This window comes from Heteronotia binoei, chromosome 4 (assembly GCF_032191835.1).
Source record: "Heteronotia binoei isolate CCM8104 ecotype False Entrance Well chromosome 4, APGP_CSIRO_Hbin_v1, whole genome shotgun sequence".
In the NCBI taxonomy this organism is placed as follows: domain Eukaryota; kingdom Metazoa; phylum Chordata; class Lepidosauria; order Squamata; family Gekkonidae; genus Heteronotia; species Heteronotia binoei.
In genome coordinates, this window is record NC_083226.1 from 8791168 (window position 1) to 8819034 (window position 27867).

Genomic DNA, 27867 nt, shown 5'->3' on the forward strand with positions numbered 1-27867 from the left:
CTGTTCATTTGGGCTGCCAAGAAGCTGCCCCTAGAGTTAAAAAAAAATGACTTGTGTGCAGGTAACGCTTTCTGCTTTTCACTCCTCTTGCCCGTCTTTATAGGTTTTCATAGTTCTTTACTCATAAGAACATAAGAGAAGCCATGTTAGATCAGGCCAATGGCCCATCCAGTCCAACATTCTGTGTCACACAGCGGCCAAATACACACACACACACACACACACACACACTGTGGCTAATAGCCACTGATGGACCTCTGCTCCATATTTTTATCTAAACCCCTCTTGAAGGTGGCCATGCTTGTGGCCGCCACCACCTCCTGTGGCAGTGAATTCCACATGTTAATCACCCTTTGGGTGAAGAAGTACTTCCTTTTATCCGTTTTAACCTGTCTGCTCAACAATTTCATCGAATGCCCACGAGTTCTTGTATTGTGAGAAAGGGAGAAAAGTACTTCTTTCTCTACTTTCTCCATCCCATGCATTATCTTTTAAACCTCTATCATGTCACCCCACAGTCGACATTTCTCCAAGCTAAAGAGCCCTAAGCCCTAAGAGCCCTCATCTCTGTGTTGACCTCAGGCTACTTAATATCTCTATGTCATCCTCTTCTCACTGTCCTCGTGGTGACATTTAGGACCTCAAAGGTTGTAGCCCTAACTAGAGTGGTCGATCATGTTTCCTGGCTATACTTAAGACTTTTCTGCATTTCCCTTACCATCTGTTGTTATTCCAGCTATCAGTTTAGGGCAGCAGTGGCAAATGAACAGCTGTAAGTGGAGGGATGAAATAATGGGGTGGGGAAATCAATATTTATTTGATAAAGGCTGTCTTCTGCCTGTCTGCTGAAGGGAGTTTTGAGAAGAATCTCGTTTGTCTCTGAAGTGCTGTTGGACTTAGCCCTAGCGGTTCTCCTTGTCTGAAGTCCTGTCGTGAAGATTTATTTATTTAATTCAATTCGCATCCCTCCCTCCCTCCCCGAGGCAGGCTCAGGGCGGGTCACATGGTCATGCATACGCATAAATATAAACACAAACAGTAAAACAGTAGAAACAATTTAAAACGTAGGAATTGACATTTCATTTCAGGTGCTATGATCTTAAGAGTGTTGTCTTGCTATTCCAGCGAGGTGTTCTCCGTAAAGCAGAGCTTAATGGTCCAGATGTTCTATATGGAGCAGGTTGCAAGAGGTGGTCCAGATGTTTTTTGGAGACTGTAGTAGCCAGTGATCTAACTTGCAAATGCCTGGTGGCTCGAAGAGTTAGCGATGAGACTCTAAGAGTTGCTGTTTCCATTTACCGTATTTTTTGGACCATAAGACGCACCCCCCCCCCAAAAAAAAGTGTGGGGGGGAAGTGCGTGCATCTTATGGTCCGAATACTAAAAGATGAGGGGGGGAGGGGCCTGCAGCCCCCGGGAGACAAGCGGCGAGATCGCTCCCTCCGCCCCCATCGCCAACCCAGCACTTCGCAGGGAGCGATCTCGCCGCTTGTCTCCCAGCCAGGCGCGCTTCCCCTGCGCCTGTGTGCCTGGCTGGGAGACAAGCGGCGAGATCGCTCCCTGCGAAGTGCTGGGTTTGTGGTGGGGGCGGAGGGAGTCGCCGCTTGTCTCCCAGCCAGGCGTGCTTCCCCTGCGCCTGCGTGCCTGGCTGGGAGACAAGCGGCGAGATCGCTCCCTGCGAAGTGCTGGGTTTGCGGTGGGGGCGGAGGGAGTCGCCGCTTGTCTCCCAGCCAGGCACCTGCGTCTTATGGTCCGGTGCGTCCTATGGACCGAAAAATACGGTAAATGGACAGAGTGAGCTCCCTGTTTTTCCTGACCAGAAATCCTTCTTGCCTTTAGCTACTTGTTCATCCAGGTCTCTGAAGCCCTCAGCTTGTAGTTCGGTTTGCTTCTTCATTCTGTGGAGCATCTGCCTGCCTGGGTCTCTCTTCCTCCGCTCCTTAAGCACTCACTCAAAAAGGTTCCCACCGTTTAACTGCTGACACTTGTTCAGATTGGTGCTTGTGTTGGGTTTAGCCATATTCCGTACTTTTCAGTCCCCCTCAAATGGTCTCCCCTAGATGAAAACCTATTGTGAGCTTGAAAGCCCTTCTTAGTACCTACACATTTCCTGGGCAAGAGTTGCTAGGTTAAGCCAATACCTTAATCTCTGCAAATACTTCAAAAATTATCATGCATTCATAGAACTTTTGTAAATAACCCCCCCCCCCCATTACCTTGATACCACACTTTGAAATTGTTTCAAAGCATTTTTCTTTTGTGATGTTGAGAGCTTTTTCCTCCACAGTCCTCACTTTACTGTTTTGTCTTCTGATAACTCACTTTTTTCTTCATTCCCACCTGATTTTCCTTCTGTGCTGCTAGGCCTACCTTGTCTCAACTTTTCTCCTCAAGGACTGTGTCTTCATTAGAGCTTTTCCCTGGGCTTGCTTATCTATCGGATTGTTTCCAGTCCCATCAAGTGCAGACTGTAACATCTCTGGATAGGTCCCCTGTTGCTTCTGCATTCTGCATAGCAAGTAGAGCAGTACTGAAGCAAAGTAAACATTTGCCAGGAGTAGTATCTAGTCATTCACTATAGGGATTGGTTGTCTGATCCACCAAGTGGGAGGAAGTCCCAGCGTCCACAGGGTCTCACAACATAGTCCAATGTCAAAGTCCAGGGTCAGGGAACACAATCCAAATGTAAGGTCCAAAAGTAGTGCAAGGTCTCAATCCAGGATCAAAGCACATAAGGGAGGGTCCAAAAGAAGTCCAAGGATCAGGTAACAAGGTCCCAAGAATTGATCTCAAGCATGTCAGGCCACTGGTAGCTCCATCAGCTAGACTTCCAACATGTTGATACTGCATTGGCTCTAGCCTCACCGTAGCCTTATGTAGGGTGTTTCCCTGCAGGTGAAGTTGGTCCCACGTGAAGCTGCTCTGCACAAGCTGAGTTGTGGGGAGGGGGCAGATTCCGCAAGGACATTGGTTTCCCCCAGCATTTCTTCAGCAGAGGTGTGAGGCCTCTTGTGCCTGGTCCAAGCCCCAGACCTCTCCTCCTTTGCTCCTGGGGCCTTTCAGGTGATTGGGGCAGATCTGGCAGTGGGTGGGTCCATGCTGGAAACTCCTGGCTGTAGAAGGCCCTGATGGTTCAGAGGGTGGCAGTAGTGCTAACTCTCTCTTCAGGGAAACCCTAACACTGGACACTCAAGGTGGATCTTGCAAGGCAGGGCTTGGGAATGGGTTGTCGTCCTCTGATGAGGATTCATCTTCCCACATTAAACTAGGGTGGTCCATGGCATCAGTGACCATTGATGGCCAGCAAATTTGCTACTTTGGGAATCAGGCAGAAGTCCCATCCACGATCCCCCCTCGTATTTTCTCCCCCACCCACAAGCCCAGTATCTTTCCCCAAAAGGAACCTGTCCTATGGGAAAAAACCAACAACCAGTGATGGATCAGGTATGCCTCAAATGCCACCAGCCCCCTGGGTACATAATCCTCCCTGCTGATGAAAGGACCTTTGCCAGAATCAGACCTGCTGCCAAAGGACCTTTGAGAGAATCGGATGGCGACAGTTACTCATGTTTCCTTGGAAGAAGTGGAGGTACCTCTGACCCTGCGCAGGCTACAGCTGGGCTCTCTTTAGAGGAACTATCTTTAGATGATGTGGATTGAAATAACTAGATGAATATCCAGCTGCCCATTTTTAATGAAATCTCTGAAAGTAACGGTGGCTTAACAACCTTAGAGGTTCTTGGGTGTCACTCACCAAGGATCTAGATCCTTTTCTGTCCAGATTCAAACATGGACATGGCAGGGAAACTGCCAGTCGAACATCTTAGAGGATCTTCTGTGGTCAGCTAACAGGGTGTGACCTTCATTAGTTGTTCTGGAACCTTCTGCATACTGTTCTCGCCTTTCATAGCTCTGCACAGGTTCCCAGCTTGTTTTTCCAGGCTGATGGTCCCTTCTGGGCAATGATTTTTACATATGTGGAGGAGGCTCTCCAGGTAGACAGAAAAAATATTAGTTTACAAATAAGAGCAACAGTACTTTCATTGGCCCAGTGAAGACTTCCAGGAGCCCCTTGATGTTGAGGTCAGTTGAGCTTCTGCTGTTAAAGGGTAGGAGAAATGGAGGGCAGAGGAGACATTGGCCTGCTTGTCTTACGTGTTCCTGTAGGGGGAGATTAGTTAAATTACTTAAACATGCCAAATATTACAATTTTATATGCTTGTTGTTCAGTCACACAGTCGAGGGCGACACTTCACGACTCCATGGACCACATCATGCCAGACCCTTCTATCTTCCACCGTCCTCCTAAGTTTGCTCAAATTCATGTTCGTTGCATTGGTAACACTAACTATCTCATCCTTTGCCGTCCCCTTCTTCTCTTACCTTCAGGCTTTCCCAGCATCAGGGTCTTCTCAGTGAGTGCTCTCTTCTCATTTGGTGGCCAAAGTATTTGAGCTTCAGTTTCAGTATCTGACCTTCCAGGGAACCGTCTGGGTTGATTTCCTTTAGGATTGACTGATTTGATCTCCTTGCTGTCCAAGGGACTCTCAAGAGTCTTCTCCAGCACCACAGTTCAAAAGCATCTATTCTTCTGCGCTCGGCCTTCTTTATTGTCCAACTCTCTCACCCATACATTACTACTGGGAAAACCATTGCTTTGATATACAGACTTTTGTTGGCAGTGTGATGTCTCTACTTTTTATTACGACGTCTAGGTTTTCCATAGCTTTCCTCCCAAGGAGTGGTCATCTTTTAATTTCATGGCTGCAGTCACTGTCTACTGCAGGCGGTGGCCAACGGTAGCTCTCCAGATGTTTTTTGCCTACAACTCCCATCAGCCCCAGCCAGCATGGCCAATGGCTGGGGCTGATGGGAGTTGTAGGCAAAAACATCTGGAGAGCTACCGTTGGCCACCCCTGGTGGATCCCAATAATGTGAAGTCTGTCACTGCTTCCATGTCTTCCCCTTCTATTTGCCAAGGAGTGATGGGGCCGGATGCCATGATCTTAGTTTTTTTTTTATGTTGAGTTTCAAACCAACTTTTTCACTCTCCTCTTTCACCCTCAGCAAGAGGCTTTTTAGTTCCTCTTCACTTTCTGCCCTTAGAGTAGTATCGCCTGCATATCTGAGGTTGTTGATTTTAATTCTGGCAGTCTTGATTCCAGCTTGTGCTTCATCCAGGCCAGAATGCTTATTATTGTATCAATTAATTTATAAATAATTATAATTATTAATTTATAAATAATGTGCTTTATTTTAAAGTGGGGGAAATGGGTTTGGGTTACAGAGGGAAGTAAGTATTGCCAATATTTAAGTTTTTGCCCAACTTTCTGGAGGTTTTGTGGCTTCAGAACGTTCAGAAATTTAAGTCAGCTTTCTTTGAAGCCATGTATTTTGGAAATTTCCTTAGATGTTCTTGCCGTGGTCATGTGTTCCATATTTTGTTAAATTCTCGTGGACACTTTCTCCTATAAAATGTTGTCTTTAAATTAGACTTGCATGTAAAATTGAAAATTTAAAACCTAAGTAATGCCTTGGTAAAAGAAGCATCTATATATCTAAGAGCCAAGTGTGGCCTGATCTATGGATATCTCAGTCTGTGGATCAGGCCCACACTGACTGAGAGCAGATTCTTCTGCAAAGTTGGGAAGATTCCTTTGGTTTGCAGAAAAATCATATCCCAACATATCCCCCCCCCCCATTAAAAAAGTGCTGTCTGTGCATAGACAAACAGTGCACTTCCCTTGGTTCTGCAGAGCCCAGAACGAAGAGCTCTGGGCCCAGCTGCCGCAGCGGACACTGGGAGCTTCTGCAGCTGGCCTGAAAGATGAGGCTGGAGCTGTGCTGGGTTGGCAGTGTGTATTCCCATTTGTTACATTCTTCCCTTTGAGTCTTCTGGGGTTCCCACTTGTTTGGTGTAGTGGTTTAGTGTGCGGACTCTTATCTGGGAGAACCGGGTTTGATTCCCCACTCCTCCACTTGCACCTGCTAGCATGGCCTTGGGTCAGCCATAGCTCTGGCAGAGGTTGTCCTTGAAAGGGCAGCTGCTTTGAGCCCTCTCCAGCCCCACCCACCTCACAGGGTGTCTGTAGTGGGGGAGGAAGGTAAAGGAGATTGTAGGCCGCTCTGAGCCTCTGTCCTTGAAAGGGCAGCTGCTGTGAGAGCCCTCTCAGCCCCACCCACCTCACAGGGTGTCTGTTGTGGGGGAGGAAGGTAAAGGAGATTGTAGGCTGCTCTGAGCCTCTGTCCTTGAAAGGGCAGCTGCTGCGAGAGCCCTCTCCAGCCCCACCCACCTCACAGGGTGTCTGTAGTGGGGGAGGAAGGTAAAGGAGATTGTAGGCCGCTCTGAGCTTCTGTCCTTGAAAGGGCAGCTGCTGTGAGAGCCCTCTCAGTCCCACCCACCTCACAGGGTGTCTGTTGTGGGGGAGGAAGGTAAAGGAGATTGTAGGCTGCTCTGAGCCTCTGTCCTTGAAAGGGCAGCTGCTGGGAGAGCCCTCTTCAGCCCCACCCACCTCACAGGGTGTCTGTTGTGGGGGAGGAAGGTAAAGGAGATTGTAGGCCGCTCTGAGCTTCTGTCCTTGAAAGGGCAGCTGCTGTGAGAGCCCTCTCAGCCCCACCCACCTCACAGGGTGTCTGTTGTGGGGGAGAAAGGTAAAGTAGATTCTGAGCCGCTCTGAGACTCTTCGGAGTGGAGGGCGGGATATAAATCCAATATCTTCTTATATCTGATTCTCAGTACGGTCCCAGCTCTGGTTCCTTAAATCTACAGAATGAGGTTTGTACAAATTTGAGAGATCTCCCACCTTTGCAGAAAAACAGAACCCTTTTTAAAGGAATGGGGACAAACCTATCAAAGCTTGGGAGGACAGGAGGGAGAATGGTCATCCATACGCAGCCACTGGAGAGTCTGCCACTGCTACTTCTAAGCAGGTAGAGGAAGAAAAGCAGGAGCCGCTGATGCCAAACCTCAACACTACCAGCTCTCCTTTGCAGACAGGGAAGAGGAGCACAGTGCCCCCTGCACACCCCACTACTACTGAGATGGCAGTGCTGGAGGGGAGGAGGAGCAGGAGCTGTTGGTGAGGCTGCCAACACCATCTGCACCAACTGGCATATGTAGACGGGCAGGAGAAGAAGAGCAAGAGTCTCCATTCCTCCCTGCCCCCCCTGAGCTGAGTGCAGGAGGGAGGGACAACAACAAGTGAAGTGGCCCAGATGGCGAGGGGGAAGGGAGATCTTTATGTTTCCCCACTTGTAATATTTTTAAACAGCAAAGCATTTGACTGATTCATGATGATGGAAATAGGTTTTCTGTTTATTTCCATTGTCTTGTGTGCTTTGAATCACCATTCCTTTTGTAAAGTCTGTGTATATCCATTGTTGTACTTCGGGTTTTCCCCCCAAAATATTCAGGATCATGAATATTTTGGGGGGGAAATCCAAGGAAAAAAAATGGCTAACATCAGCGCTGATTAGAATGTAGCCGATGAGGGTTATTAATGTGTACTCTCTGCTGACATACACATTGTGTGTTTATCTATGTAGAAAGAATGTCTTAAGCATTTAAAATTTCTGCTTGGAATATGTATACAACTTCTGCCGCTGAATTTCCAGAACTGATCCATAGAATACCATTCCTTTGGTTCTTTTGAGTTTATCAACCATATTTCAGGTTCTCCAGCTAACATTCTTCTTTCATTACTTCTCTTGGGACTCTGTGTGTCTGCCTACATTGCCCTTGACTAGCCAAGTCCCCATTTCCAGGTAATATGTCCATAGCTGTAGCTTCTGGACACTGATCTTTGCTCTTGTGAAACGCTATTGCGGATAAATACGTTGTGTAGTTTTGCAGCTCTTAGGTCTTGTGCCAATTTCCATTTTCTCCCGCCTGCATTTTTGCCCTTCCTTCCTCTCAGTTTAAGTAATGATCACATTGCTTAAGGCTTGATCTGAACAGTAGTAGGAGCCTTTATGGTGTCTTCGTTCAGTTATTTGGTAATTTCCCTAAAGCTATCTGTGTAGTGTCACCTCAAAAGCTTTAGTCACTTATAAATTCAATTGTGCTTTCCTGCTTATCTTGTTTCCTGCCTTGTTATCCATTCCGTTCTGTTTCTGGTAGGGTGGGTAATGCTGGATTCATCAGAATTTTCTTTCATTGCAGAAGCGTCGAGAGGCTGGGCTATTTTATAGTCTCTTGTTCAAACTTAAAACTTTGGTTCAGGCATGAGACCTGCAGAACATGGAAAGATCCTGCTCTCTTGACCACGAAGGCCAAGCTGACAGTGACTCAGAGGGAGAGATAAAGAAGGATAGGAGGCAAATGCATCCGCCACATGTCTCATCAGCCTTAAATAAGAACATAAGAGAAGCCATGTTGGATCAGGCCAACGGCCCATCCAGTCCAACACTCTGTGTCACATAAGAACATAAGAGAAGCCATGTTGGATCAGGCCAATGGCCCATCCAGTCCAACACTCTGTGTCACATAAGAGACGCCATGTTGGATCAGGCCAATGGCCCCTCCAGTCCAACACTCTGTGTCACATAAGAACATAAGAGAAGCCCTGTTGGATCAGGCCAATGGCCCATTCAGTCCAACACTCTGAGTCACATAAGAACATAAGAGAAGCCATGTTGGATCAGGCCAACGGCCCATCCAGTCCAACACTCTGAGTCACATAAGAACATAAGAGAAGCCATGTTGGATCAGGCCAATGGCCCATCCAGTCCAACACTCTGAGTCACATAAGAACATAAGAGAAGCCATGTTGGATCAGGCCAATGGCCCCTCCAGTCCAACACTCTGAGTCACATAAGAACATAAGAGAAGCCCTGTTGGATCAGGCCAATGGCCCATTCAGTCCAACACTCTGAGTCACATAAGAACATAAGAGAAGCCATGTTGGATCAGGCCAACGGCCCATCCAGTCCAACACTCTGAGTCACATAAGAACATAAGAGAAGCCATGTTGGATCAGGCCAATGGCCCATCCAGTCCAACACTCTGAGTCACATAAGAATATAAGAGAAGCCATGTTGGATCAGGCCAATGGCCCCTCCAGTCCAACACTCTGAGTCACATAAGAACATAAGAGAAGCCCTGTTGGATCAGGCCAACGGCCCATCCAGTCCAACACTCTGAGTCACATAAGAACATAAGAGAAGCCCTGTTGGATCAGGCCAACGGCCCATCCAGTCCAACACTCTGAGTCACATAAGAACATAAGAGAAGCCATGTTGGATCAGGCCAACGGCCCATCCAGTCCAACACTCTGTGTCACACAGTGGCCAATGTTTCAAGGCCACCTTCAAGTGGGCCTACGCATTTCCTCTAGTGGAACTACAGAACGCCAGATACTAATTGGCAACCACATCCGATTGGCTACCTCACCTGGTGGTCGCTTGGGTTACATTATGTGACCTACGTTTGATTGGCTTGCTTAAATCTTGCCAGTGCAGTCGGTGAGGCATAAAAGGAAAGATCATTCTAGTTTTTGTGCTTAGCTGTACCTTGAAGCCCTTGGCCTTAGGCCTTGCCACTTTAACTAGGGCAGGCCACACTGGCCAGACACCTGTTGACTTTGTACTTTGCCTTGTTAAATACCCTATGGATGAGAGAACCATTGTTTGGAAGTGTCTAGGACTAGCTTTCTAGCTTTTGTTACTTTATTCTCCCTGTTCTTTGCTCTTTTAACAAATCATTTTAATTATGTTTTTGCATTTGGGAGACTTCCGTCTGAATCCAGTACTTGCCCATGTTGGATGCAGCTGCTAAAGTAACTTGTTTGAAGACTCACCTTGTGAGTCTGTAACCGGAGGGTGGTTTCTTGCCTAGACCTGGGTGAGGCTGGAGTCTTGGTTCCTTGGATAGTCAAGGGGACTGGTGGGTTCACACTTCAGCCTTCTGGGGGTTTTGCCTCTTGCCCAAACCCCTACCCCTGTCCTGGAGCAAGCCTACCCAGCAGTGCCGTGGAGGAGGGTGGGGTTGCAACAAGAAGCATAGACTTTAAGTAGCCAGCGTTAATGTTTGCTGTTCTGCTCAGATTTCCCCTAGCACAACGTGAAACTAAAAACGGATTGGATTTTATTTTTAAGGCCAAAGAAGCACAAGTGAAAGCAGCAGAAGTGGAAGGAGAAAAAGTTGACAATAAAACCAGACTGGAAGCGACCCTCCAGGAGGAAGAAGCTATTAGGAAAGAAAACCAGGAAAAAGAGTTGGAAAGGATGTCCGAAGCTGCTGAAAAGGCAAAAGAAATCCTTCAGGTCGCTGCCAGGGTAAGAAGCTCCAAAGCATTAATGTTTGTTAATGTTTTGCTTACTCTTCATTTGAAGTGGGCTTTTCAGAGACCACTTCAAGCTTTATTGATATGCCATAATGTTAAAAAAAAAATTGACAGTTGGGTGGATTAATGGCCTTTATTCTGTCCCTGTGAATTCTTGGTGCCCTGGGTGGAGGGCTCAGCAGAATTTCATACACACCCCTTTGGCCTCAGGAATTGAGTACAGCTGCAACCATGGGCAGTGAGAGCAAAAGCCACTTCATAATTTTCTGTGGCTCAGTGGCAGAGCATCTGATTGGCATGCAGAAGGTCCCAGGTTCAATCCTTGATATCTCCAGGTAAAAGGACCAGGCAGTAGGCAATGTGAAAGACCTTAGCCGTAGACTCTGGAGAGCTGAGTAGGCAGCAATGTTCCCTCTAAGCTGCAGAGACTTGTAAGCAAAAATTCTTTGAGCTACTGGCATTAAAGTTGTGAGCTCCTGCGTCAATGAGTGTGCTCTGAGGTCATCCTTTCTGAGCTCAGACAAAAATGTGTGAGCTGGAGGCTAAAAATTTGTGAGCTAGCTCACACTAACTCAGCTTAGAGGGAACGCTGGTAGACAATGCTGACTGGACTGAGGGTCTGATTCAGTATACGGTCGGCTTCACGGGCTCGTGTGTGTCAAGAAGGGGAAAGGGCAGTCTGGCCTAACTTGCCAGCCAAGAGGTACCGGGCGGGTGAACTCTCTACTACTCACCAAGAAATGCAGCAAAACTGCCAGCTGCTATGAAGATGGGGAATGAGGAGGTTTATATTTCTGATCACAAGTTTAAAACCGAATGTTAGAAACACAGCATCATAGAAATCCAATTGCAACACTGTAAAAAAAAATCCCCAGGAATGTGCTTGAACACTGTTTCCTTGCGTGTGACACTTTGCATTTCAGAAAGAGGTGGAGTCCGCAATTGATCTTAATTCTGCGGCTGTACATACGAAGAAAAGCCAGATAGCTGTGGACGCTGGAGAAGAACTGGCAAAGGCAGATTTAACCCTGGATTCAGAGACATTAAAAGACACAGCACCAGTGCTGGAAGGCATTAAGGTAAATTTGGGAGGAGCAAGGGGCAAAAAGCACATGTATCTACTAGCCAGTTTGGTGTGGAGAGCCAGTTTGGTGTAGTGGTTAAGTGTGCAGACTCTTATCTGGGAGAACCGGGTTTGATTCCCCACTCCTCCACTTGCACCTGCTGGAATGGCCTTGGGTCAGCCATAGCTCTGGCAGAGGTTGTCCTTGAAAGGGCAGCTGCTGTGAGAGCCCTCTCCAGCCCCACCCACCTCACAGGGTGTCTGTTGTGGGGGAGGAAGGGAAAGGAGATTGTGAGCCGCTCTGAGCCTCTGTCCTTGAAAGGGCAGCTGCTGTGAGAGCCCTCTCAGCCCCACCCACCTCACAGGGTGTCTGTTGTGGGGGAGGAAGGTAATGGAGATTGTGAGCCGCTCTGAGCCTCTGTCCTTGAAAGGGCAGCTGCTGTGAGAGCCCTCTCAGCCCCACCCACCTCACAGGGTGTCTGTTGTGGGGGAGGAAGGGAAAGGAGATTGTGAGCCGCTCTGAGCCTCTGTCCTTGAAAGGGCAGCTGCTGTGAGAGCCCTCTTAGCCCCGCCCACCTCACAGGGTGTCTGTTGCGGGGGAGGAAGATAAAGGAGATTGTGAGCCCCTCTGAGACTCTTTGGAGTGGAGGGCGGGATATAAATCCAATATCTTCTCCATCTTCTTCTAGCCAGTGAGTCCTGGTGTTAAATATTCAGAGTTTCATCAAATACTAACATATCACATTCCTTAATTTCTCTTAAGTTATTTTTGTTTTTATATCGATCACTTGCAACAGTTCATGGAAGGTGTTGGTCTGGACACGGATGTTACAGACTTCGGTAACACCTGGATTGTATTGCCCTTTTAGGGGCTTTTTCTAGTTTATCGTTGCCGATTTTCTAACTGGCAATGATTCCCCTGTCCTGAGTCCTTTTTTAAGTGAAAAGGTGTAGAAAGTACTTAAATAAGTGCCCCCGCTAAAGGCTGAACTACCTCAGACTTGGTATACTTCCTTGTCAAGTGTTTGTCAAGCTAGACAAAATATTGGAGGTCCATCATCACATCTACCGGTGTTTCTGTTTTTTCTTGTTGGGTGGGGAAATTAGATATGGCCCCCGAGATCTGTCAGTTGCCTCAGGGCTGACCAATCTGATAACATCATAGTGTGCTCAGTGTTTGTAAGGAATATACAGATGTAATATCAGCCCAGATTAATCAAGGGGTAGGACCAGAAGTCCTGGGCACATTGGACTGCATCTACATGGGTCACGGAGCGTGGATTGGCCATGGCTCCCATTTGACAGAGTACATTGAGGGTCAGACACAGAAGTCCAGACTTAGCGCTCCTGATAGTTCTAGTTTGTCATGTGTGCAACTGTGGAAGGTGTGTGTGTAGACCAGGGGTGGCCAAACTGTGACTCTTCCACACATATAAGCCACCACCACTATGTTGGCTGGCTCGGACAAAGCATTTCTCTCTTTAAATCACTTCTCCAAGCCAGCCAGTAGCTTGAAGAATACATTTAAAGTTAAAGTTGCTTTCTTTCCACCTCTTGCTCCCTTCCTTCAAATTTCATAGGGGGGAAAATATGGGCTGGCTAGCGTTTACAGGACGCTTTCTTCATTGTCCAGCTTTTATGTAGGGGAATTATCCTGATCTTGCTCTCTGGCCAGCAGGAAGAAAGGAGAACCCAACATGAGAGGGATGGACTCAGTCAAGGAAGCCGCAGCTCTCATTTTGAAGATATGAACAAGGCTGCAAATGAAAGGACAGTTTGGCAGACACCAATTCCTTAGGTTGACATAATCTGGAAGTGACTTGACTGTACTTAACACACCACACATTTTAATTATGAGTATCACAGTTTCGGAGTACTCGTTTCAGCAGTAGCAAACAGTCATGCCACTTTCGAGTGTGATATGTGCACACCCAGCAGTCCAGGGCAGACACAGGGGAGTGTCTCTGAATCCTGTTCTAATCCAAACCTACTACATTTAAGAATTTTTGTTAGCAAAGCAGTAGTTTTGTGTCCCTTTGTGTAGTACAGTTTAGTCACATGAAGTACTTTGGGGGAGAGCCAGTTTGCTGTAGTGGTTAAGTGTGCGGACTCTTATCTGGGAGAACCGGGTTTGATTCTCCACTCCTCCACTTGCACCTGCTAGCATGGCCTTGGGTCAACCATAGCTCTGGCAGAGGTTGTCCTTGAAAGGGCAGCTGCTGTGAGAGCCCCACCCACCTCACAGGGTGTCTGTTGTGGGGGAGGAAGGTAAAGGAGATTGTGAGCCGCTCGGAGACTCTTCGGAGTGGAGGGCGGGATATAAATCCAGTATGTTCCATCTACCTCACAGGGTGTCTGTTGTGGGGGAGGAAGGTAAAGGAGATTGTGAGCCGCTCAGAGACTCTTCGGAGTGGAGGGCGGGATATAAATCCAATATCTTCATCTACCTCACAGGGTGTCTGTTGTATTGTAGGGGAGGGAAGGTAAAGGAGATGGTGAGTGGAGGGCGGGATATAAATCCAATTACTTCTTCTTCATGGAAGGCCAATTTGTGGTACACAAAGGTCATGGCTGGTAGCAGAGTGACACATACACTGGGGCGGCTTGCCCATGCAGCACTGAGTGGTGCCTGGTACTTGGCTCAGCAAGCTAAATTTGTTCATTGACTTCATTTATACTCCCCTCTGGGGAACCCAAAGCAGCTTGCACCCAGCAAGCTTCCGTGGCAGCGTGCGGATTTGAACCTGGCTCCCCAGGTCCTAGGCCAGCACTCCAGCCACTACACCCTACTGGGCATCACTGAGCATTCGGCAGCCTGTTGCATGACTTTGCATTTGGTTTGGCCACCACAGGTGCACGTTGTCTTAGACTTTAGTAATAACAGGTTTTGGGCAGAAGTAATTGCATGGATAATTCAATTATTAATTGTTTTTGTTATTTGCATGCTGCGAAGTTTGAAACGTGGCGGTGGTGTCTACGAGTTAAGGTTAGAAACCAGGTTCCGTGTCTGTTTAGGAACCCAGTTCTGTGTCCGTTAATGCTTTAAAGTGTTATCCTTTCAGCTTATATCAGAAGTGAGAAAACAGATTGTGTGCAGAGGAAGAAACCCTCCTTTCTTACAGTTACTGTAGTTACTGCCTTTCTTACAGTTGCTGCCTGGTGACCCGTTAGCTCATTCCTGGCTTACAACAACACCTCTTTTCATTGGCTTCAAAAATTATGATGAAAGTATGAGACTTTAGAGGCTTTTTTCCTTTAATAGATTTTAGGTTTTGATACTTGATTAAAAATTCCTCATTTGAAAGTACTCTGTATCCCCCGGTGCATAAGCATTATGATTATCTGTCCTTGTTCCTCAAGGCCATATCCTGACTTTTAGCATCGTGGAGCTCTCTTGCAAAACATTGGCACTGCTGTTTTTCTGTAGAACAGAAATTGCAGCCAACTAGCAAGAGCTTCCTTTGCCGCATTTGCCAACCACTATTCATAGTGACTTTGCCACTTTCTGAGAGTGATGGAAGAAGTTTGTAGATAGCTGTGCTTGGTCCATACAAAAGATTCCTTGGGGAATCAGCAGCTTATATATGGCCTTCTGAGAAGCAGGCTGGACACAAGAAAATTCCTTTGCTAAAGAAAGGTGTGGCTTTGGGGAAGAGCAAAGCCTGTAGTTTCATAGAGCTGAAGTAAATGTAATGCATTTAGCTTTCCTCCCCTGAATCCTGCCAGTCTGAGTGCAAGCTGTGATGTGCTGTACATGGTATCGTGCTCAATGTTCCTCATCTGAGCTTGTGAGTCTCTTTCTTTGATAGGAAAGAAGTGGGTGCATCTTCCACTTAGGTTTGTGTCTGGCCTCTTACAGTTTGAGGACAACAGATCTTCAGCTTTTGCTATATGAGATACTGGCTTGGGCCCTTGGCTTGATGTATCTGAAGGACCATCTTCTCCCATATGCTCCTGCCTAGGAATTAAGATCACAGGGAGAGGCTCTCCTGACTGTCCAATCAGTCAAAGAAGCTAGTTTGCTGGGTACATGAGAGAGGGCCTTTTTAGTGGCAGCCCCACAAGTATGGAACAACCTCTCCAGGGAGGTGCACCTGGCTCCCTCAGTCTTGATCTTCAGGAGGCAGTTGAAGACAGTTTTATTGAGGACTGTATTTGGTTAAGTTTATCAGTGGGCCTAATTTTTTATTTTAAATTTTGGTTTCCATTTTATGTATTTTATCTCTGTTGGTAGGCTGCCTTGAGCTCCATAAGGAAGAAAGACAGCTAATGTTTTAAATGAATAGATTCCTGGCATCCAGTAGTATGGTGATTTGTTGAAAAGGTTATTCTTAGCCTAGTGCAAATAGGACTACCATATTTCCAACAGTGAAATATTCACAGGTGATAAATTCTGCATTTTCTTCAGAACTGCATTCATGAAATAAATGGCATTAAGAGGTCAAAAACATGCCATAACTGCTTAAAAATCTTTATTTCTTTATTTTTGAAAGAAGGTTTTCATAGCCTGGAACAGACATTAAAATTGGCTTTCCTTTATGCAGGGTGAAGAAATAACCAAAGAAGAGATTGATTTGCTGAGTGATGCTTGCACAAAATTGCAAGAGCAGAAGAAATTGCTGACAAAAGAAAAGGAAGAACTTGAGGAGCTGAAGGATGATGTGCAGGAATATAATGAGGTAAGAAGAAGAGGGCAGTGGCTTTAAGATTGTGGGATTAGCAGCTGGGTCTTATTTGGCAAGGAAAGCTGCTACGAGGAATAAACATTTATCAGCAGAATTTCGTTCCTTGTCAAGCGCCGGTATTTCTCAATAACCAGTTCTTTGTTTTGAATCAAAGTAGTCTTATTGTTAGAAACTCAGGAGCTGGACCAAGGACACAAGCCTTGGAAGTAATGACGTACACACAGTTACACAGTTGCTATATAGGATATCATCAAAGGTTACCATACAGATGCATACTTGAGTCACGGGTTCAGAGATTACTAAACCACTATCTACTTTATTACTAAGGAATTTCAGGCTATTGGAAACATCAAACATTCTCACACTAGTCTGGGAGAAGATAAGGGTTGTCTGTGTGAAACTGTGGGAGAGGCGACTTGAAGGTAATGCCAGCCAGGCTGTAGCATAAACATCCTAGGGCCAGATGGATTTATTACTTGCCCACTGACTGTAAATAAGGGGGGAACAATATAGAGTTGGTGACCTGCTCCTTCTCTAGGAAAAATACATTACAGAAATGAGCGCATTTGACATGGTATGTAATTTCACTACCATTGCAAGCTTTGCAGAGCCTGGAGAGAAGAGTAACTTTGCCCAGTTTATCAGATATGTAAGCAAAATAATCCCCCCTGAGGGCGCCTTTTCAGTTTTTCCACGACTCTTGGATCATAATACAGTCAAAAGTGGCCAATGTAGGGGCACCTTCTGGATCAGTAATAGCTTTGTGCCAGCCGGCTACATTCCAGCTAATCAAGTTAATCTGCTTTTTTAAAGGTCTGTTTACATTTATTACAGAGCCCCGTGGCGCAGAGTGTTAAAGCTGCAGTACTGCAGTCCTAAGCTCTGCTCACGACCTGAGTTCGATCCCTGGCAGAAGCTGGGTTTTCAGGTAGCCGGCTCCAGGTTGACTCAGCCTTCCACCCTTCCGAGGTCGGTAAAATGAGTGCCCAGCTTGCTGGGGGGAAAGTGTAAAAGAGTGGGGAAGGCAGTGGCAAACCATCCCGTAAAAAGTCTGCTGTGAAAACGTTGTGAAAGCAACGTCACCCCAGAGCCGGAAACGACTGGTGCTTCACAGGGGACCTTTCCTTTCCTTTTCCTTGCATTTATTGGTTCTCTTAACCTAAAAAATCAACTTGGTTGGCTGCATGGTCAATAAGTCGTTTGAAATGACAGCTTTCAAATGGACAGAATTTATTTCTTGGGAGGACACTGTTCTTGGTTCCACATTCCAGTTATTCACTTTAACAGAGTCTGGCGCAGCCTCTTGATCAATCAGTAAGGTGCTCGATAATATGTAATTGCATCTCGGTGCCTGCTTGCCAGATAACGAAGCATGATTTGGAATGGTTTGAGATGGTGGAGAGGGCATTGTTGGTTTCACTGTACCATCATTTTCTATAATAAAGTCCAATAGTGGCTCCTAATCAGCCATTAATACATTTAACTGATTGTATTACTTAGGGATGCCTGGTCAGCCTGTGGAGGGTATTACTGGCTCTGTGGAGAGCCAGTTTGGTGTAGTGGTTAAGTGTGCAGACTCTTATCTGGGAGAACCGGGTTTGATTCTCCACTCTTCCACTTGCACCTGCTGAGATGGCCTTGGGTCAGCCATAGCTCTGGCAGAGGTTGTCCTTGAAAGGGCAGCTGCTGTGAGAGCCCTCTCCAGCCCCACCCACCTCACAGGGTGTCTGTTGTGGGGGAGGAAGGTAAAGGAGATTGTGAGCCTCTCTGAGACTCTTTGGAGTGGAGGGCGGGATATAAATCCAATATCTTCATCTACCTCACAGTGTGTCTGTTGTGGGGGAGGAAGGGAAAGGAGATTGTGAGCCGCTCTGAGACTCTTCGGAGTGGAGGGCGGGATATAAATCCAATATCATCTTCTATCTTCTTCTTATGTCTGGTTGTTATGGGGTAGTTGTTTATTAGCATTTTCTCCCACCTTATCTTCCTGACGACTGCTATTGGAGAATATTCTATCAAGGCTTAAGGACTCTGCAAATTTCCTTGTTTTCTTATTTATCCAATTTTCGGAGGGGATTTCCTTCTTCACAGATAGTATTCTTGCCATGTTTCCCCATTACTCTTTGCTAACATAAGCCAGCTGGCCTCAAGCCAGTTAGCACAGCTGTTGCTACCATAGCATTGTTTGTAAAGAGGTGGGTTTTTTAAAGCAGTGGCCCCCAACATTTAAATGTAGCTGTTTTGCAATCTTTCATAGCAAACAGGGTTCAAAGAAAGTCCTCTGTCATTTCCCCCGCAACTCCCCCCCCCCCGCTTCGTAAGTTGTTTGTAGTTTAATTGTTTGTAATATTCAAGGTCAATATTATCCTCAAAGCCACAAGGAACCCAAGTAGTTAGAAACACAGCAGACCTTCTCCAATCGACGCTCCACTGCTATATAATCTGTAGTCTCCTGATACCAGTCATCGAAGGGAATAAAACTACTTGTGTCCAGATAGCTGCCAGGGGTGAGGGAAAGGGAAGCAGTTTAGCTGCCAGAAGAGGATGGTTCTTGACTGGGACCTAAATCTTTCCCTTTTGCACATAAATAGCTGCAAGGCAGGAGTTAGGTTTAGGCCCTAGAGCTAAGTGGCCGGTTTTCTTTTGCATTGGAAAATGGCTGGGGATCACTTGCAACAGTTAATGGCAAGCCTTGTGGGGAGGCTCCCACCTTGTTGAATGGCCCAGTGGAGGAAGTAATGAAGGCTCCCATGCTTCTGTTCTTCCACAAACAATATAAAACAGTTTTGCTTGGATGGACATTTCCGTAAAGGTAATAGGGCAGTGATTCAGGAAGGAACGTTTATGTAGGGGCCAGGACTATACCTCCTGCATGTAGTATGTATTGCTGCATTGTTTTCTACTTCGTAATTCAGTTTTCTGTGATGCTTAATTTACCATGTCTGATACTCTTTGCATTCTTCATTTTTTTTTTTAAATCTTAGTCCTGTTGAATGGCTTGTTAGATCTCTCATGCCATCTGATTACCGTATTTTTCGGACCATAAGACGCACTTCCCCCCCCAAAAAAAGCGGGGGGGGGAGTGCGTCTTATGGTCCGAATACGAAAAGATGAGGGGGGAGGGGCCTGCAGCCCCCGGGAGACAAGCGGCGAGATCGCTCCCTCCGCCCCCATCGCCAACCCAGCACTTCGCAGGGAGCGATCTCGCCGCTTGTCTCCCAGCCAGGCGTGCTTCCCCCGCGCCTGCGTGCCTGGCTTGGAGACAAGCGGCGAGATCGCTCCCTGCAAAGTGCTGGGTTTGCGGTGGGGGCGGAGGGAGTTGCTGCTTGTCTCCCAGCCGGGCACCTGCGTCTTATGGTCCGGTGCGTCCTATGGACCGAAAAATACGGTACATTGTTTTATTTATTTATTTAATTCGATTTTTAGCCTGCCCTTCCCATAGGACAGGCTCAGGGCAGGTTACGTCGTAAAAACAATCAGCAGTAAAAACAATAAAAGACCAATTTAAAGTTATACCAGCGGCCTCCGACCCTTTTGAACCTGTGAACGCCTTTGGGATTATGGCTCAGTGCAGTGGGTGCAGCCACAAAACGGTTGACTGTGGGAGGCAGTCAGCCACAAAAATACCTGCTCAGACTTACCTTCAGTTATACAGTGAAGATGCTTGTGCTCTGGTGGCAGCTGTTGACACTCATGGTGTATTACACAGCTAAAACAATGCAATAAACTGGATCACAGATTTGAGAGTGGCTCAATATAAACAGTGAAAAATGCAGTTGAACTGCCTAAATTTCCACAAACATAAACTATAACCCTATTCCATTATCAAAATATCATCCTGAAAAAGTATTTCCTACTGTGATCCTGTATTTGCGTATTCTGAATTTCCTACTGCTGTCATTGCATCTTGTTTCCTTTTATGCCCTCTTTCATCTCCATAATTCCCCTTGCTCTCGCCGGAACTTGTTTCTGTTTACCGCACTTGACATGTTTTCTGTGTGGTTGCTACCTCCCTTTTGCTTTTTTAAAAATTGCCACATACTGTTTGCCGTGCCATGTCTCCCAACGCCATCCTAAAGACAAAATGAAGTCTGGTGGCACCTCTGTGATCTGTTGCTTTAGACCAGTACCGTTACCCACCTGTCCTAAGGACAGTTGTGCACTTCTAAGTCCACTGAAGTCAGTGCACTTATAACAGTGTAACTCTGTGCGCAGTCATCCCTTCCACCATGTCATTCCAGCTCTCTTGATTGCGGATGGATTTGTTGACTTGCCTGTATTTCTTGTTCTGAAATGCTGGCCCCCTTTCCTCTCTCCTTTCATAAAGCTCTGGGTACGTATAACACCCTACTTGTCTGTGATGCAATTTGCCCATTACCCCCACAGATTGAAGTGGAACAGTGTTGGCTAATATGATAATTGGAAGCATCCGGAGAGTGGTCATGACTGCTCAGTTGGGCATCCGTTGAAAAAATACTTGGGCAAATGCTTGGAGATGTTCCCTGATGACTTTTCTAAGATTGCTCCCCACTCCAGGGACCTCAGTGATCTTCAGTGATCCAGTTTATTTGGGAGAGAGTGGCAGTCACCCTCAAAAGTCCTGCCTGTCCTCCAGGGCTATAATAATAATAATTTTTTATTTGTATCCCGCCCTCCCCGCCGAGGCAGGCTCAGGGCAGCTATGAATCAATCCTTAAGAGAAGCCATGTTAGATCAGGCCAATGGCCCATCCAGTCCAACACTCTGTGTCACACAGTGGCAAAAAAAAATTATATATATATATATATATATACACACACACACACACACACACACACACACACTGTGACTAATAGCCACTGATGGACCTCTGCTCCATATTTTTATCTAAACCCCTCTTGAAGGTGGCTATGCTTATGGCCGCCGCCACCTCCTGTGGCAGTGAATTCCTTTGGGTGAAGAAGTACTTCCTTTTATCCGTTTTAACCTGTCTGCCCAGCAATTTCATCGAATGCCCACGAGTTCTTGTATTGTGAGAAAGGGAGAAAAGTACTTCTTTCTCTACTTTCGCCATCCCATGCATTATCTTGTAAACCTCTATCATGTCACCCCGCAGTCGACGTTTCTCCAAGCTAAAGAGTCCCAAGCGTTTCAACCTTTCTTCATAGGGAAAGTGTTCCAGCCCTTTATAATCCTTCTAATTCAGGCCCCACAAATCCCTGTGATTGTCAGCCAATCAGAGCCCATGGAACTCCACTGGAGGGGAGGGCCAAGCCAGTTTCTGCTGAAGAAGGATGAAGGAAGACAAATTTTTAAGCATCAGCTTAACCAGACTTTTATTTGGCTTTTAGTTGGAGTTTGGGGGTCAGCTTTAGAAAGGAGGCTTGTGATGGGCACTATTCCTAAGCTATGCGTAAAGGATCTCTGTGTGGTGAAAGAGCAGCCTTGAAACTGCCAAGGCAATCTGTGTGGAGAAAGGGGAATCAAATCTTCCTTCAGGGTTTATTTTCTTTCAGCTACAAAATAGTTACGCTCATTTCTGGAAAGTCTGTAACCTTTTTTTTTGGGGGGGGGGGGGGCGTGAAGTCAAGAACCTGAAGAATTGGACTGTGTTGGACTGGATGGGCCATTGGCCTGATCCAACATGGCTTCTCTTATGTTCTTCTGTGACACAGAGTGTTGGACTGGATGGGCCACTGGCCTGATCCAACATGGCTTCTCTTATGTGACACAGAGTGTTGGACTGGATGGGCCATTGGCCTGATCCGACATGGCTGCTCTTATGTTCTTATGTGACACAGAGTGTTGGACTGGATGGGCCACTGGCCTGATCCAACATGGCTTCTCTTATGTTCTTCTGTGACACAGAGTGTTGGACTGGATGGGCCACTGGCCTGATCCAACAGGGCTTCTCTTATGTTCTTCTGTGACACAGAGTGTTGGACTGGATGGGCCATTGGCCTGATCCAACATGGCTTCTCTTATGTTCTTCTGTGACACAGAGTGTTGGACTGGATGGGCCATTGGCCTGATCTGACATGGCTGCTCTTATGTTCTTCTGTGACACAGAGTGTTGGACTGGATGGGCCATTGGCCTGATCCAACATGGCTTCTCTTATGTTCTTATGTTTTACCTTCTATATTGAAGCCATCCACAGAAAATATATACCTTAGTTAGTACTTTATTTTCTGTAAAATAAACCTTTGTTGTTCATGTCCATGTGGGTCTTGTATGTCAAGGCGAATATATTAGAAAAGATTATCTCTTACAAATAAGTACAGCCTTGGTCTAGCAGTCTTCCAAGGAAGAGGCCTTTAAGGATCGCATAGCTTACCTGCTAGCTGTCTTTTGTTTAAAGCTTGAAAAGCTTTATTTGATTATTGGCGGTTAGGGAAATAATTAAATCATTGTCATTGTTATCATCATCATTGGTGTGTGTAGTATTAGCCAGGAGATCCTAAGATTGTCTGACAGCCAGATGTGCTAGTCTTTTCGCATTATGCACCACGAGGTGGCAAGCTAGACTTTTTAAAAGGCAAGAGATATTTCAGAGGTGGTTTGCCGTTGCCTGCCTCTGCACCACGCCACTGGTATTCCTTGGAGGTCGCCCGTTCAAATACTAGCCAGGGCTGACCCTGGATGAGATTGGTCTAGCCTAGGCTATCCAAGTCAAGGAGATTGGGGTATAAAGAAACTATAGGGGAGGCCAGCGTTGAGGACCGAGGATTTGTCAGTTCAGAAGGCAGCTACCTCAGAGTCTCCCCCCCCTCCCCTCCCCTAATAGCTACCAAAGCAGCTGGGACCTGGCTAGATCTTACTCTGGCACCTCTGTTGTTCTGAGTGCGACTGTCAGAACCTTTGTTCCTGCTCCTGTTTTTGTCTCATAAATCTGACTGCTTGCCGTTATCCCTTTAATGCTCACACAACACCTGTTGAAAATGCTTCTTTGTTAGATGTTTGTTACCTTGCCGGGTGCCACAAGTGAGCTTTCATGATTTCTCTTTGGCTTGATCCTTAGGATTTGCAAGAAATAAAGGAATTGTCTAAGGAGGGACAAGAGGAAGTAGTAGAAGAGTCCAAAGCAAGCAAGAGGCTGACCAAGCGGGTGAACCGGATGATCGGGCAGATGGACAAAATTATTCGGGAGCTGGAGACAGACCAAAAAGTGGTGGATGGGCAGCTGGACAGTGGTGCTAGTCCTCCCATTGGGTGAGTGCTGGCTGATAACCGAATATAGAAGGTTATCATTTCACTGGGCTTAGACTGAAATAACTCTGCATAGGATTGTATTGTTTATTGTAGTTAAACAGTAGGTAGGAAGCGGTTAGAATACAAGTGGGCCGCTTCTGTAAATGTTTGCAACCATAGCAGGAAGATGTTCTTTCGGATCATATGTTTGTAGCATTTCTCTCCCATTAGGTTATTAAATAACTAAGTGCTTTCAGTAGGTGGGACAAAGTCCATACCATCACTCAGAGCTTACATTAAGTCTGAGATCTTTCCATAAACGCATCTATATCAAAATTATTCGGGAGCTGGAGACAGGCAAGAGATATTTTCAGAGATGTGTCTTTGGAAGCATCCGTAAGCATTGCCATGTGGGTTCTTCTTTCTTTCTTTCTTTCTTTCTTTCTTTCTTTCTTTCTTTCTTTCTTTCTTTCTTTCTTTCTTTCTTTCTTTCTTTCTTTCTTTCTTTCTTTCTTTCTTTCTTTCTTTCTTTCTTTCTTTCTTTCTTTCTTTCTTTCTTTCTTTCTTTCTTTCTTTCTTTCTTTCTTTCTTTCTTTCTTTCTTTCTTTCTTTCTTTCTTTCTTTCCAACTGTCCTCGCAATGCTGTCTGTAAGAAGCTGCTTCCCATACCTTTCCCAGCCTTCTTGGAACAGTGGTAACAGGTTGCAGACTCTTGCACTGTATTAATGTGGTTATTTTAACACTGCTGCTTTTAATTATTACCTGCTGTAAAGGTTTTTATTGTTACTTGCACATTTTAATGCTGCTTCAAATCAAGATCGTCCCTCAGTAACTACATTTGGAAAAATAGATCCAAGTGGGCCGCCGTGTTGGTCCGAAGCGGTTGAACAAAGCAGGAGTCGAGCGGCACCTTTAAGACCAACCAAGTTTTATTCAGGACATAAGCTTTCGTGTGCTTAGAGCACACGAAAGCTTACGTCCTGAATAAAACTTGGTTGGTCTTAAAGGTGCCGCTCGACTCCTGCTTTGTTCAACTACATTTGGAAAATGCAGAGTATTCAGAAACAGTATAAAACACCACCACCAATAGAAATCAAGATATTTTGTGATAGCTTTCTTAATACAGCAGCTAAATTTTCCACATTTTCAGTCTAAATTACATGTGTCTTCAGAGGTAATACATCACTGACCATTTCACTGATTTTATAACTAGTAATAGAGCTGTTTGGTTTTAGTCCAACCCTGCAAAGGGTGCAAATATGTAAATGATAAAATTTCATCCAGCAGTCAAAGGGTCAGATCCACTTCTTCTCCCTCCAGGAGCCATTTGTGATCTTGGGAAAGTTCCCCCCCCCCCCCCCACTGCTGTTTCTTTCCCTCTCCAATTTTCTTTCTTCCTTCTGTCTTTCCCACACATCAGCCAAACCTGCCTTTTATCTTTTCCCTCTCTTCCATATTTGGCTTTCCCTCCTTCTCCCCACTTGTGGCCTCTCCCCAGTAGAAGACTGACTGAGTTGCACGACAGCTTGCTTGCTGGGGCTGGCTGAGTTGTGTGGACAAGGGGTCTCCAGCAGTTGGCACTTAGCCTGTCTCTGGCAAAACCGCCTTCATCATGGGATGTAACAGGCTGATTGTAATTGGCCTCACAATTCACCCACCTCCATGGCTTTGCCTTACAGAAGCCACAGCCTGGAAGCCTGGAGCATATTGCTGTTGTTGCCTGTTGTTGTTAACCACTCAGTTGTGTCCAACTCTTGGCAGTTCCATGGGCCAGCTCTCTCCATGTTTTCCAGTCTTGTACAGTTTCTTTGAGTTGTTTCAAGTTCAGGCTGGTGTCAACTTTTCTGGTGTCTAGCCACTGTGTTCTTTAGCGGCCTAGTTTCCTTTTGCCACTAACCATTTGAAGCTTTTTTTAGTGAGTTCTTCCGCATGACATGGCCGAAATAAGTCAATTGCAGTTTTGTGGGTTTTTTTCCTCCTTACAATGGCATGTCTGGTTTTATGTGCTCCAATACTTGCTGCTTTGTCACCTTTGCTGCCCAAGGAATGTGCAGGAGCCTTCTCCAGCACCGCAGCTCAAATGAGGCGATTTTCCTCCTGTCTGGCTTCTTTATGGTCCAACTTTTGCAGTTAAAGGTTGCTATGGGAAACACAGTAGCACAGACTAACCTACATTTGGTTGCTGAGATCTCAAAACGTAACCTTATTGAACATTCTTTTCTTAAGTCTACAGTCTATTCTTTCTCTTATTTTGATAGTTTTATCCCCTAAAGTTTTGGGTTTAAAAAAAAAAACATTTCAGAGGTTTGTTTGTTGGTTTTGTTTTGGCCAACCTTGGGGTTTGTACAGAACCCGCCCCCCCTTCTGTCCCCACCTCCATTTCCTGGATTTTTTGATCCACATTCTATGGCTCCATTCATGAGTAGATATGAAGACACACATGAGTCACTTTGTAGAAAAATATTGGTGGAGCTCATCCAGGGATTGTTATACAGCTGCACATGCTATTCAATGGACAAAGTGATGAGGAGGAGGGGAAACCGTCAGAAAGGTTCAGGAGCTGTGCTCCTGTGAGCTCCTGCTGAATCCGAGGCCTGATGACACAGTAGGTGTTTGGTTTTTTAAAAATTTCTTTATAGTAACTGCTTGCTATATACAGGTTGTGTTTCCCATTTAGGGAGAACCTCATCAGTATCAATGAGCTCATTAGCGTGATGAAACAGATTCAGAAAATTCCAGAAAGCAAACTGAACAGGCTTGCTGAAGCACTAGACGAAAACCAAGATGGCAAAATTGACATAGATGATGTTGTGAAGGTGAGACTCCAATAAAGTTTTCTACTTTTAGATATTTCCAAGCCAGACAATTATTGTACCCTTCATATAAAACGTTAATTTTTCATAGCTAAGTCATAGGATCATAGAGTAGGAACGGACCTCCAGGGTCATCTAGTCCAACCCCCTGCACAATGCAGGAAATTCACAGATACCTCCCCCTAAATTTACAGGCTCTTCATTGCTGTCAGATGGCCATCTAGCCTCTGTTTAAAAACCTTCAAGGAAGGAGAACCCACCACCTCCCGAGGAAGCTGTTCCACTGAGGAACCACTCTAAACTCACAAACCCCTCCCCCTAAATTCTCAGGATCTTCATTGCTGTCAGATGGCCATCTAGCCTCTGTTTAAAAACCTCCAAGGAAGGAGAACACACCACCTCCTGAGGAAGCCTGTTCCACTGAGGAACCGCTCTAAACTCACAAACCCCTCCCCCTAAATTCTCAGGATCTTCATTGCTGTCAGATGGCCATCTAGCCTCTGCTTAAAAACCTCCGAGGAAGGAGAGCCCACCACCTCCCGAGGAAGCTGTTCCACTGAGGAACCATTCTAAACTCACAAACCCCTCCCCCTAAATTCTCAGGATCTTCATTGCTGTCAGATGGCCATCTAGCCTCTGCTTAAAAACCTCTGAGGAAGGAGAGCCCACCACCTCCTGAGGAAGCCTGTTCCACTGAGGAACCGCTCTCACGGTCAGGACGTTCTTCCTGATGTTTACCTAAAAACTGTTTTGATTGAATTTCATTTGAAATAATTGTATACTGTTTTTATTTTTATCAACTTATATTTGCTATATTGCCAGTTAGCTGTTTTCTTTTCCACTGTGAATATGTATTCCTTCTTCACAATCTAACCAGAAATTTTTTATTCCATTTCATTCCCCCTTATTTTTTTTCGGGGGGTGGGGAGCGACTTCCTTTGTTATATTTTATGTCCATATAAAACCAAAGCTTTCCCTGTCTGTCTTAGATTGTTTTGTAAAACCATCATATGCACTGATGAAGCTGTGCTTTGATAAATGTACACTATGTACATTGTTGAGTCTTTGGGGAAGAGCTGTGTCTCAGTAGTAGAGCCGGTGCTTGGGACAGAGAAGGTCCAAGGTTCAGTCCCCAGCAAGGATCAGGTGGTGGGTGCTGCAAAAGCCCTCAGCCTGAGACCTGGCAGAGCTGCTGCCAGTCTGGGTAGACAGTATTGAACCTGATGGACCAATGTGCTGATTCGGTATAAGGCAGCTACATGTGTTGTATGTGTGTATTAATGACAGTTCTCCTTTGCTGCTTGCAATCCCCATTCGTACTCTTTTATTTAGATCAAGATGGGTTGCCGTGTTAGTCTGTCCGTGGCGCAGAGTGGTAAAGCTGCAGTAATGCAGTCCTAAGCTCTGCTCACGACTTGAGTTCGATCCCTCCCATCCTTCCGAGGTTGGTAAAATGAGTGCCCAGCTTGCTGGGGGGGAAGCGGAGATGACTGGGGAAGGCAATGGCAAACCACCCCGTCAAAAGTCTGCCGTGAAAACGTTGTGAAAGCAACGTCACCCCAGAGTTGGAAACGACTGGTGCTTGCACAGGGGACCTTTCCTTTTCCTCTGAAAAGAGCCCCGTGACGCAGAGTGTTAAAGCTGTAGTACTATAGTCCTAAGCTCTGCTCAAAACCTGAGTTCAATCCCCGGCGGAAGCTGGGTTTTCAGGTAGCCGGCTCGAGGTTGACTCAGCCTTCCTTCCTCCTGAGGTCGGTCAAATGAGTCCCCAGCTTGCTGGGGGAAAGTGTAGATGACTGAGGAAGGCAATGGCAAATCACCCCATAAAAAGTCTGCCATGAAAACGTTGTGAAAG

At 46.0% G+C, this 27867-nt stretch overlaps 1 protein-coding gene across 2 annotated transcripts in view; it reads left to right on the forward strand.

Moving 5' to 3' along the window:
* Positions 1–27867, forward strand: part of LETM1 (leucine zipper and EF-hand containing transmembrane protein 1) — a 62926-nt gene that overhangs the window by 28133 nt on the left and 6926 nt on the right. Inside the window, exons 9-13 of one of the 2 annotated variants that reach the window (XM_060236756.1) lie at positions 10096–10275; positions 11207–11362; positions 15891–16025; positions 23030–23220; positions 25859–26015. In XM_060236756.1, coding sequence (XP_060092739.1) covers positions 10096–10275; positions 11207–11362; positions 15891–16025; positions 23030–23220; positions 25859–26015 — 819 coding nt within the window. The remainder of the gene's footprint in view (positions 1–10095; positions 10276–11206; positions 11363–15890; positions 16026–23029; positions 23221–25858; positions 26016–27867) is intronic. The other variant, XM_060236757.1, reaches the window with a different exon arrangement.